Source organism: Myzus persicae, unplaced genomic scaffold (genome assembly GCF_001856785.1).
Source record: "Myzus persicae strain clone G006 unplaced genomic scaffold, MPER_G0061.0, whole genome shotgun sequence".
NCBI classification, from domain to species: domain Eukaryota; kingdom Metazoa; phylum Arthropoda; class Insecta; order Hemiptera; family Aphididae; genus Myzus; species Myzus persicae.
In genome coordinates, this window is record NW_019101080.1 from 191794 (window position 1) to 205404 (window position 13611).

Genomic DNA, 13611 nt, shown 5'->3' on the forward strand with positions numbered 1-13611 from the left:
ACGTGTAGTTGGGTTATACCGTGTACCTTATATACATATACAGGTAGGTAGGTACACGCTTGCATATTATAATACGAAGGGCACTCGCGAGTTTTATTTACTTTTTCCGACGCGCAGCAACATTCGAATGGATAGAAACCAAAAAAAAAAATAAAAATACACACATACGTATGTAATATATATATATTATATTAAAGTCATTATATTATTATATTGGCTCTAGGAAATCGTGTACACAAACTAAATATATCGCACGCGGTGTCGGTGTGCACGACGTATGCTGCTATAATAATAACAATAAAATAATCATAATGCACAATTCATACGATATATTTAGGTATAAAACCTATACCTGGTATAATGCAGTACCTATGATATACGTGTGCAGCATCGGTTGCGAGAGCGGCTGCAGTGGCGGCGGGAGACGACCTGCACTAGGGTGTTATTATGTTTGCAGCCACTGCTGCTGATGGTGCTTCAACTGCAACACCACACACTCTATGTACACCAACCCGTGTGTCATTAAGTCCGCGTACCCACAACACACGTCGTGTGTGTGGATAATACTACAATATCATATCACGGGTGCGTCTGAACAGCTATAATAGTGTACACGTCGTTGCTGCGATAATAACAATAATAGTAATAATATATTATAATCATTGCCGGTTTTCGATTCGTACCGCGGTGAGAATATTACAATATTACACGCACGCACGTACACACGCACAGGTAATATTATACGACGTGAGTTGTAATGCTATTACGAGACGATCGTGCCCCGAGATTAAACTTTCAACCGTATTATATTTATATATATATATGTACGTACCGCGACCGCGACCGCGGTATACTCGCCGCCGACTGCGACGACCGCGCATTCTTCGAGCCAAGTTTTAAATCACTTGATGATTACCGCCGTCACATTGTTATAGGAATACCTAAGGTATACTGCAGACACGCCGGTTCGGTCGTCGGCTGTAGAGTTTGCTCACCCGCAGCTGTGATGATAATATTATGACTTATAGGGATCTCAGACTGATTTTCAAAAATTTGAAACCTTTTAAATCATATATACCTACGCGGCTATACCCTTAATTAGATTTATTTTTCCACGTTTTGAATCAAACAAATTATCCATTAGGTAGAAATATAATTAAAATAAACATCAAGGATGTGTTTATATAGATATTATTATTGTCGTTTGAATTTTAAAATGCTAAATAAGACAAAATTTAATTGTTGAAAAAACTTTAATGGAAGGTTCATACAGGACGGATTATCCAAAATATGCGGGACGAAAGTGTTTCCTAGTAATATTACTGTATCGCGTGCACGCGCCGAAACTATATTATTATATTTCAACCCTTCTCCGCATGTTATGAAGTCACTGCAGGGAGGTGCGAGAGAAAAATCGTATCTGTTATACACTCTGCGCTACTGCACGAAGACTTACTGCCACTGCGGTCGGGTTAAGGATTCGCGGTCGTGGGTCCTGCAGCAGATCTGTGTGTTTTTGCACTCCTGCCTAGGATGCGGGATGATATTATATTTTATGATACACAGAGCCAATCGCTGCCGCCGAAGTTGGGACCGTGCGGAATTGGTTCGGATTTTATCAGTCACTGTAATATAATATTGTAAACAAACGATTATTGGGCGCTGTTGCAGTGGTGTTACGTACTCACCCAGTGGGTTGAAAGTCGGAAGGGTTGAAGATCCGGTTTTACTCGCGTGATGCATACTACCCATTAGTTTAACATAAAAATATAATAAATACTCGGCCGTGGCAGTGGATGTGACGCTGCTGCGGGTAGTGGTGGTAGAGGACAATGCCACTGTCGTAGGGGTGTGACGTCACTCGCCAAATCTCTAAGAATAGGTACTAGCTGTACAAACAAGGTTAGGGTTTTGACAAAAATCAGCTCAAGTTGTCTTGAATCGTGATGCCTTATTCGAGTCATATACTGAACCTCAATAAAATCCATAAGATCTTAATAAAATATTATCTAACGCGAGTTCACGATAATATCGTATTATTTTGTTTGCGACGACTGCAGCTGCAGTTGAATATTAACAGGTACATTGCAATGTTGAAACGTTTGATTTCTAACATATTATACCGTCGTTGTACGACCAACGTTCTTCAGCTTATTCGCATGCCATAACGTTGTAGGTCGCACAAAACAATCGATATTTTTTATAAAAATTAAACAACCTCGACGACGAGCGTGACGCAGGTACCGGTGAAAAGTCCGCGTCCAAAACTTCGGATTCTCGTCGTTTCGGAATGTTAGGTGCCTATACATAAATAATACCGTTGTTGTTGTTAAACGTCGTCGCTAGCACTGCATAATCGTCACAACAAAGCTTTTCCGAGCGATGATCGACAACCTGCGGCTAATACACATATTATACGGATAGAATGTTATACGCGATCGTATCGCGACCACGCCCGCCCGCCGCCCCCGCTCTCGAGCGAGACGAAACGTTTTCGAAAAATGTTTCTACGATACACGACGACTACGACGACGACACAACATACAATAATGATATATCACGTGATATAAACAATAATATATTATATTATTTTATAGGCGTAGGTACTAGGTACCCCACAACGATAATTTATAGTAAGCTCTTTCGGTGAGGCACAGGTGTCTGCACGTGCCCCGCGTATATTATATATATATCGCAGCATATGATTATCGCGGCAGTTATTATTACTATTACAACATATTATTATATTGAATAACATTATATCGTTCGGCGCTTGCACTACACAACAATGCACTTTGCACGGGATTTCGCACCGATATTTGTTATTATTATTATTATTTCTCGACCGCTATGAGTTCCGTCGTCCGCCCTCGCTTTTTTTCGTCGTCGTCGTCTCCTAAATGTTTCGTTCGGCCGACCGCCAGTGCAACGCTTTCCGATCACCGTCCTGTAACATGGGTGTATAATATAATATAATATTAAATTGACACACCTCCGCCGGATGCAACACCGCGAGACCTGAAAATCTAAATAATAATAATAATAATTATTATTATTATTATTGTTGTTGTTGTTGTGTACCACTCCGCGGAGCAGAATTGGGAAAAGTCATTTTTCACGAGCCGATTTACATATATATTGCCCGTGCCAGTGTACACACTATACATATATTACGATGGACCGAGGACCGGAGGGGCGGCAGATATAATAATAATATTATATTGTTATGTATACTCGCGCCTTTATTGTATTGTGTGTGTGTGTGTGTGTGTGTGTGTGTAACGCGAAACGATAGGCATACATATAATAATATTATAATCATTCTCGGCAGGGCCGTTGTGTAGGTACAGATATTACATATTATATGTCCTACGTGCCGGTTATGGGATCGGAGTCGATTCGAAGTGGATGAGTATATACGAATGTAGAGTCGCGTGTACAATGCACAGATCGTGCCTGATGGATTTTATTCAAAACATGATATATATTATAATATATTACTTAAATCATCATGTGTATGTCGTACAATACATATTATAATATAATATAATATATGTATTATGGACACCTATATAATATACAGGTCTGCATAGCAATATTACCTATGGTCTCCACGCGATGTGAAAACGCGTATACTGTACTGCTGTGATATCGCATGTAGGTTTCTCGTATTCAAATGAGATCCGATTTACACGAAAGATTAGTGTCGAAAGACTAAACGCGTAAAATTTACCATTTTATTTTATAATATTTTCAAACGCAACAACTATCACCATATAAACATATTTTATTTAATTGTTTTGCTTGTAGAACGCCGCAACAAACCAAACACGTCTTATTATTACCCTCTTGGACGGCGATGGCTTTTTATAATGTATGTGTGTGTGTGTGTGTGTGGGTGTGTGTGAGTGTGTGTGTTTCTCTCTCTCTCTTTTGAGATGCACTTCGTTATACCTCTAGACTAGATTTATAAAAGAGCCGATTTCCTAACAAAATACATTTGTAACAAATTTGTATCATTAGGTAGTAACCGTTAAACCAGGCAAGTCAATATGAGTGAAATTATGATATAAATATGAGCCAGAAATGAACTATTCAAGTGAATGAATGGTGGTCACCCTCCTCCACACCAAGAAAAAAAAATAATTTAAGCCAAGAGGAAATGTGTAAGCTGTTGTACATCACGCTTAGCGTGTGAATGCATTGATTTTAGAAACACGATGGTAAGAAAAAAAAGCTTCATATCATTGTATGCTATATTATGTAGGTACCTACAATATACAGTCAATCGATTAATAAGACACGAAAAATAAATAAAAATTAAAAACCGTCATAGAAACAACATTTTGTTTTATACGTATATTTTAAGGTTTTAATGTTTCCGACTTTTTCGTTCGTGAAATATTCTATTCAAAGTTTTTTCGTATTATAAAGTACTTAAATAAACGCCCTTATTTCGTAATAATTATCGTCCATTATAGTACAGTGTACTAATAATATGCATGTTCCTAATTACATATATTTACTTATGTTATATTATAATATAAAGGATAGTATATATTATGTAGAATAATTAAAAACATAGCATGCGATTTGATTTCGGAACACAAAAATAATATTATGTTGAATTATGCAAATTACGAAAATTACAATTATATACATATTTGTGCTGTATAGATATATACCAATTATGGATTATAAAAGTGCCTAATCTGCTAATCGTATTTCGACAAGTTTGTACTATCATTGATACAGTAGATATATCTGCTAAGTAAATAATTACCATACGAAACATTGTTCAAAGATATTTTTTTTAAAGTGGCCAACATAATGTTGCTATACATTGTTATTATTTCGGTTTTATTTTTCTACAGATGTATCATATATTTTTATGATGTATTGAATATAGTATTATGTATATGTATTACACATATACATGTCGAGCAGCTTGAAATAAACAGCACAATAAAATCAAAAATAAATATGAATTTAATTCGAACGACACAGCACATGTATTATAGTTATACCTACCGATAAAATAAAAACCGGATAAAATCAGACAATCACTCATGAGTATAGTTATAGTTAGGTGCTATAAAAATAATGAAAGTGAAGGTTCTCAATGTAAACATAATATATTATTTTATACTTACGCTTAATGATTGGTCAGCGGTATATGAAATGTAAAGCTGTACAGTTGCTTATGCACAACGATTTGTATCGATTTATCAATTTGTAAATGTAATCGAAGGACTCTCTAAAAACTTATTATAGGAAATGTGCAGTCTTAAGGGTACAAGCGTTAATAATACTGTTAAACCGAACGTATTAATTTGTTTAAGCACTACCTATCTAATATATAGTAATATAATATTCTAAGGACACATTTCGATTATAATTATTGTGTACACTTTCAAGTAATAAACATCGCGGTGATTTGAAAGAACACGTTCAATAGAACCGGCTTCTTTGATGTTGGTCCATATAATATGAATATTCGATTAAGACTGAAGCTTAAAGAATCGTTTTCTGGAACGTCGATTTCGAATGCACGGGAACACATCAGAAGCAGTGTAACTACATTTGATGAGTTCTAAAAAAAATATTCATTCAATTTTTTTTAAATTTTCTTTTTGTGAAACAATACCAGGAATTGAGGGTTTTTTTCGTTTTATACATAGTTAATTTAAGGTTTACTTCACACTTATTCAGCATTTTAAATGTTTATAGATTTGTTTTAACTCTTCGGTCAAATCACTAATATATTATGTTTTTTTAGTTGGTTATATTATGTATAAATTCATTTCAGAATTTTTTTCAAACAGCGATAACTGATTAGGAAAACTATCGTAACACCTATACTATAAATTGTACCAAATCTATTTAAATCGTATTATAGCCTTGAGCACTTCTTTAAATGTGCCATATTCAGAACAAATATTTAATGTCATAATATGTTGTTATGGCTTCTCGTTCTATTGCTTTTGTCGTTAGTGCCGACTAGATGGTAATTTTGGTAATTTAATTGCTGCCATAAATTGTTTTGAAGTTTGAATCACGGAGTGATAAGTTTTTGAATGGGTTGTGATGCGAAGCGTTTTAGTTGCTGTGCCCGTGCCGGGTGGGGCTCCATAGTCAATACAGTAAAAATACTAAAATATACACAAAATGTTGGGGTCCGGACTTTTCAGTTTTCATATTAATATATTTGCAGTATAATTTTGAAAGTTTATTTACCTCAGAAGGCGACACTTAACAGTTTGAAATATGTGAACACGAAGAAAATGTTTTTGTCGTCTTATGATCAATTACCTGCATGGACTCCGATGGAAGTCTAAACAATGTACTTAATTCGAACTTTTGAACAGAAATTAAATACGTCAATAATGTTTATGTTTTGAAGAGTCGAAATTGACAATTTATCTAGTATGATAGATGTGTTAAATTTGAATTCAATGACATTTCATTGCATACAAAAACCATGCTGAGCGAAGACGGTGAAACAGCCTAGGATATATTATATTGCATTTATAAATATTGCCATTAGTAATAATAGTTAGGTAGGTTGAAATTCATTTTTTCAAAAAACATTGAATTTGCATTCCTATTATACTAAGACTTTAGCAGTGATTTTTGATTACAGTATAAACTAAAAATTATGGATAGTAGTATTGAACTATATGTTAACCTGTATACCTGTATTGTCTATATTATTATGTGTTTAAAATAAATATACTAAAACGCTAAGCTACTTACGAAAAATCTTGTATTACCCTTATATACCTTAACTATAAAAATGTAACATTTTATACATTTTTAATTGCAAAATAATTATGAAATGTTAGTGGTTTTTACGAATTTTGTTAAAATTTGAAATTTAAATGTTTATAAAAATATTCGCACTTATGTATCTTTAATATTTTTAAATAGATTTAATAACAACTTATGAAGAACCTTATATTACGATTTTCTACACGATTGAATAAAAATAACTTAATACAATCTTAGTTACAAAAAAATTATTTGAATTTTAGCAAGTTTTCTTATTTTTTTTCCCCCGATTATTTTAAAAGTATTTTGATTTTTCAAATTGTTCCTCCCAAAAATACCAAAAACCTCCATCAAAGTTAAAGTCCATGGCATCTTCTTACTAGAAAAATAAGTGTTTCCAAACACAAACAAAACACACACACACACACACACACACACCCATCATTGTAAAATCAATAGATTCCATCGCTTAAAGAATCTAAAATTAATCTATACAATTATTACATGCCTAGTTACTAGTTCTATATTTGCGTTTAATTTATTGCGTGATATTATGTCTTCTAAACCGTAGTTATACAATTTGCAGTTTGTACACCCACCTTTGTTTAGTTTTAAATGAATATCGGACTTTCCTTCAATATTTCCACAAAAAAAAATAATAAGCGTTTAAAGCAATGTTTAATGCGAGAAAGCTTGCAAAGACTATTACAATAAAAGTAAAGTGTTATGTGTACAAAAATAATAGTACAATATACTTACTGCACTGCGTATAAATAGACAATAGTACACGGTTCTTACTCACAGTCGATTTGAAGAATAATTTTGCATCAATAATAATAATAATAATAACAATATTTTATTGACTTATAGTTACAGTATAATAACAAGTATGACTTCAGTTTATCCATTTAATAATAAACACAATAATGTAAGTACTATAATAATATGTACAAGTTCGCACATTGCAGTATTTTATTATTACGAAACAGTCAATAACTATTATAAATGTGAAAGATGATTAAATATAATTATAACTCGTGACAACTGTATGTTATACCTAATGGCTATAAGTTTAAATAGACGCTTTTCAAATATAAAATTATCAAAAAGTAACGAAAACTTTTTGTTTGAACTTCGATCGACTTATCATACGATCGAATATTTTTCCTGTAAATATAATAAATCGTTTAAATCGATACAACTCTTGTATACTATGTTATATCAATATAGTACTGAGCTATCCAGAATATTGTTAATCGTACAAGGGATTCTACGAGGAATACCAAATTATTGGACAAAGTTTTATATTAAAAAACCACTAACCTAACCTATTAAAATACATTTATTTTGAGTCTTACAAATTTTCGATTGTCTGTAATACTTAAGTACGAAAAGAGTTTAAAATGAGTGTGCACCGCGATTATCTCAAACGTTTAACTGAATACCATATTGAACAATGAAAATAAAACTCAAGTCGTCGAAATGTATTGGTTTTATATTTTAATATGAAGCAATGTAGAACATGCGACGACCAAATATCATATTTTATCCGAGTTGTCGAAAATTGGTCATCTATTGATTTAGTATTTAATGCATTGAGACTAAACCGTTAATATATCATGCAGGTTGTATCAAAGTTATATTTTTAAGTTAATAAGAGTTATTTTCCAATAAGAGTTATGTATGTTGAGGGCTCTGCAATCGACGAATGTATACTATTAATATACAAGATGGAATTTAAACTAAACACTATAATTAAACATATTTAAATTGTCGTATTTATGAAAAAAACGTTTATTTAACTACCTATATAATATTAAATTTTTATATTTTTTACCTACAAGCTTTTTTGAAAAAATAAATTCACAAACATTATTAACTTTATACTCTAAAATTGCTTGTTTGCATAAACATGTGTGTCGAATTACATTGAACCACGAAACTCGAAATAGTAAAAAAAGAAATGTAATCGAGATAACGAAATATTTTTTATCGTAATTTTTGATAACACAAAAGTCGATCGCGATTAGGGACTTAAAGATGACTTTTTGAAAATAAGCAAAAATCCGTCTCATACATTATAATATTATTATTATTATAACATATTATCCGAATCGGAGACTGACCGGCGCGGCTGCAGCATACGCGGGTTTGTGCACCTACTCGATACTCCGGTCCGGACGACGACGGGTGACCGCGGCTGGCCACGAATGTAAAGGGTGACGGAGCGAACGGACAACGAGAGTGGGCACGTCGGGCGAGATTGTCGGGCACAAAAGGGCAGGGTCGGGCCACAATATATCGTATCATTGTCCTCAAAGCCGCGTCGTGTCCCCGGGGCGACTTCCGCGTGACCGACGCCTATAATAATAATTATTATTACTATGTTATACCGCCACCGCAGCGCGCGACTAAGGTCAAAACGATTTTTTTTCGTCCAGAAATCGTGTATAAATACCCATGCGGTACCCAACCGATCAACACAGCATTGTCGATCGACAGTCCTAGTACTTCTAACTACGGTTGTGCGATTACGATTTAGTGCGTTTATCTGAGTCTTAGTGGTCTCGTGTTTCACGTTTCTAGAAGACAACGAAGTCGTTCAAAACAACAAGAAAAATGAATTCCAGTCTATTGGTGAGTGTAAAACGTTGTTATATTATTATTATTAGCATTATACGCCTTTGACACACATTGAACATAGTAAACTACAATTCTTAGAAAAAGATCTGACAGGCTTTTCGGTTTTAAGAGTGCGAGAAACAAATCATTTTTCTTCACGTGCAGGGACAAACCTATACATTTACCAACCACCATCCACCTGCCATCATTAATCGTCTAGTATTCCAAACATATTATGTCTTTATTCAATACTTTATGTGTTAGTCATACAATATTATACATATGATTTTAGACTTTGATCATACAAGTATAGGTACAGCACAGTTCGTATTTAAACGTCGAACGTCCCAATACCTCCATTTTTTCTCAAACTCAATCAAAATCTCTTTGAAATAATTACCATCGCATTATGACGTAATACTCTATATCTCAAAGTTTATTGTTTTCTTTAAATTACTTCGACATCTTGACGAAGGTTTATACTGTACAATACAACCTCATAGCCAGCTTACTGCAGCCATCACAACGATCCGCCGTGAGATACAAGGCACACATAGAACCAGCTACGGCCAAATTATAATTATTTTTTTTTTTTTAAAAATGAGAACTTTTTTCAGGTCTTATCAAAGCCTGAATTTTTATTCTACTTTAAATAGAACCAGGAAAATTTCATATTCTAAAAAGAAGGATAAACGATCTTCAACAATTTCGAGTTGGTGTTATTTTTATCTTTTTATTTTTTTTTTTTTTGGGGGGGGGGGGGTGATAAGTTCCCCAGCACTCGCCACAGGTGATGCGTTTTCTATTCGCTAGTATGCACGTTCGCAACCGCATATTTTATTATAACTTTCATTTATTATTATTATTATGCATATTTAATTCGAGGACGGGCCTGCAACAAGACCCGCCTTGGAGCGGTGTGCAGCTTTGAGGGGTGTTTTTCGATTACGTCCCCGCTTACATAATATTATGCATTCACGTGAACGGCGGCGGCGCTGCGGTGGAAATAATAATTAATCTCGCAGTCGAAAATCGGCTTAAAAATCACCTCGGCCTCTAAGCGCCGCCATTATTCTTTGAAATTGCTTGTGGCGTCTGTGCGTCTAATGTTTGCTTATAATTTAAACGAGGCGGTATTTCCGTCGTCGTCGCGGTCTGAAGAGTGTGTGCGGTTTATCATCAAAGTTCAAGCAGTTGCATTGCTCGCTCTGTGCCGCTGCACATGTGTAAGTATGTGAGTGTGCTCTTGTACTCGCGGCCTCGAGTCGTTTTAGACGCCGCCGGAGATTCGTGAACGTTTCTACATTATAATATGTACAATCCGGTAATAATATATTTAGGCACATATTCTGACGTGTAAAAAAATACAATACAATGTTGTGACATACGACCCGGAAAACGAGCAAGACGAACATATATTTTCTTTTCTGGCGGTTCCTGCAAACGTGTTTTCCGGTGCAGTCTCAATCATAGGTTAGTTAGGTTAGGGTTAAAAACAAGCAATAGACGATATTGTGTACCACGCGGGGTCTCTCATCAAACAAGCACAAGGAAAAAATAAAACTCACACCCTTTGGTCCCTCCCACAACCCTTCTCTGTCGCTTATCAATTCGACGAGTATAGTTTGTTTGTAGGCGTTTGTTATAAAAGTCGAAAATGTTATTATGATTTGCACTCGTAAAATAATGCCACACGAAATCAGTGTTATACCACATGTAGGTACAGTGCACCCAATACATTACCCCACGTGGTAATAATATCACTTTTTTCCATCGCTTATAATATTATTATCGAACATTTTTCGCGGTTCGCCGAATATCGACATCGATGAGCTCGTTGTACCACAATACCCTCTCATACCTCTTAGGTACCTACCTATAATAATGTATATCAATAATATCTGGTCGTATTTGTGCGTAAATATAGCGGACGGGAAAATGCGAGTCTCGCTCTGCAGGGTAATTTTGACGAAAACGTGTCTTTGACTACGTTATTACACGTGACAGTAGCTTATTGTTGTGGTGACCGATTTCCTCCGATCCACTTTAGAGTTTAAATTTGATCCCAAACTGACTGGACCGAGTACCCATAATACTCCGCTAAAAATGTACGTTTCTGATTTCGTGTGTTTTTTTATTTTTGCAGTTATTCGCAGCAGCGGTCGTTGCAGTCGTCAGCGGAAGCGCAGTGTACCCAATCCCAGTGCACCACGCACCGGCCACCACCCAATACCACTCCCAAGATGAATTGGGCCAGTACGCTTACGGTTACTCCGGTGGCCCATCGTCCAAGCACGAACAGCGCACCGCCGACGGTGTGACCAGCGGAGGTTACTCGTACGTGGACGCCAACGGTCTCGTCCAGTCTTTGGCCTACGTGTCCGACCCGGTCAACGGTTTCCGCGTGAGCGGCACCAATCTGCCAGCAGACTCTAACACCGCTCACCACGCCGCTTTGCCGGTCGTCCACCACGCCGAAGTTCCGGTCGTCCGCCACGCCGAAGTGCCATCCCCATACTACTTGGCTGCTGCCCCAGCACCACTTCCAGTCGCCACTTCCTACTCCAGCGTTGTCCACCACCACGAAGCTGCCGCGCCAGTCATAGTCAAGAGCCCGTCGTACTACGTGCCCGCCGCTCACCCACTGATCAAGCTCGCCCAGCCGTTGACACCCGCCAGCACTTCCAACGTCCACTACCCAGAACACGCCGTCCTCCTGGCCGCCCGTAAGAAGCGTAGCGCTGGACTCTACCCCTCACTGGTTTCCGGTTACTCCGCCGCCCCCGCTCACGTCGTCACCGTCAAGCACACCGAATTCGCCGCCCCACCAGCGCCAATCGTCCACCATTTGGCCGCCCCATCCCCGTACTACTTGGCCGCCGCCCCAGCACCCGCTCCGGTCGCTACTTCCTACACCAGCGTCACCCGCCACCACGAACCGGCTGTGGCCCCAGTGCTCGCTTACGCCGCACCAGCCGCACACGTCTACGCCGAACCAGCCCCACAGGTCTACGCCGCCCCGGCCCCACACACCGTCTACGCCGCACCAGCTCCACACACCGTCTACGCTGCACCGGAACCACACGTTTACGCCCCAGCCGTAGCAGTGGCCCCGGCCAAGAGCCAGTTCCACGCACAAGACGAACACGGTCAGTACACTTACGGTTACACTGACGGTTCATCCGCCAAGACCGAGACCCGTTACGCCGACGGTGAGACCAAAGGAAGCTACTCGTACGTAGATGATCACGGTTCAGTCCAGGCTGTCCACTACTCCGCTGGAGCCGAAGGTTTCAAAGCCGCAGGCACCAACATTCCCGTTCACCACGTTTAATGATCTGCAAACACCGCCCGTCCCCACGCTGATCGAGTAACATATTGTATACTCTATTGCATAGTCTTCCCTTCTTTTTCTATACCTGCATATAAATATATAAATAATAAAACATTTTTTATCGACTTCTTGTACTTTTTATCCCATAACCATGGTCTTAAAAGATCTTCTACACGTCCGATCCCATCCATTGACTATAATATATATATTGACCATAATACTATTTTCATCGTAGATATTATTATTTAATATAATATTGGTTTACGCACACACACACACACACATTTAGGACATGGTTCTTGACCACTCTTATCGGGTAAGGTAAGATATAGGTGTAAATGCACTTTAAGGCAGTGTTATACATTGACTAGTCAGATCAAAATTTGTTTCGATTTACAGTAATACAATAATTATTATCAGGAAAATTTAGAACTAATCGTGAACGAGCAATGTATTTACTCATATATATACTACCTAGTACCTACTAAAAGAACTTTTTTACTAGGTATAAGCGCTATCAAGTTTTTATCACACGATAATAGTCATGATACTATATATCTAGCATATAGCATACTAGGTTGTTTATACCATAGACGCATAGTGTAATATTATCTACTTGAACTAAACTCAATTTATACCATTATAATACACTATACATACACTAGAAAATGTACTAGAACGTACCTACAACTTAAACTCAAAAATAAATAACTAACGATGGCCGGTGGCTGATAGTTGTGATATTTAATTTGTTTTTATATTTTTAATGACAAAAAAAAAACAGATATTATTTAAAACAACATTAATAAATATTGATAAAATGACCGTATTCTGAGTCAAAATCATAAGCTTAAAGCACACAACACACAAAAAAATGTCTTCAA

At 36.8% G+C, this 13611-nt stretch overlaps 1 protein-coding gene across 1 annotated transcript; it reads left to right on the forward strand.

Annotated features, from left to right (window-relative positions):
* Positions 1–9237: 9237 nt before the first annotated feature.
* On the forward strand, positions 9238–12852 carry LOC111027632 (extensin-2-like). The gene is made up of 2 exons (XM_022306028.1): positions 9238–9408; positions 11540–12852. The coding sequence occupies exons 1-2, from the start codon at positions 9391–9393 to the stop codon at positions 12725–12727; spliced, it is 1206 nt and encodes a 401-aa protein (XP_022161720.1). The 5' UTR covers positions 9238–9390; the 3' UTR covers positions 12728–12852.
* The last annotated feature ends 759 nt before the right edge of the window (positions 12853–13611 follow it).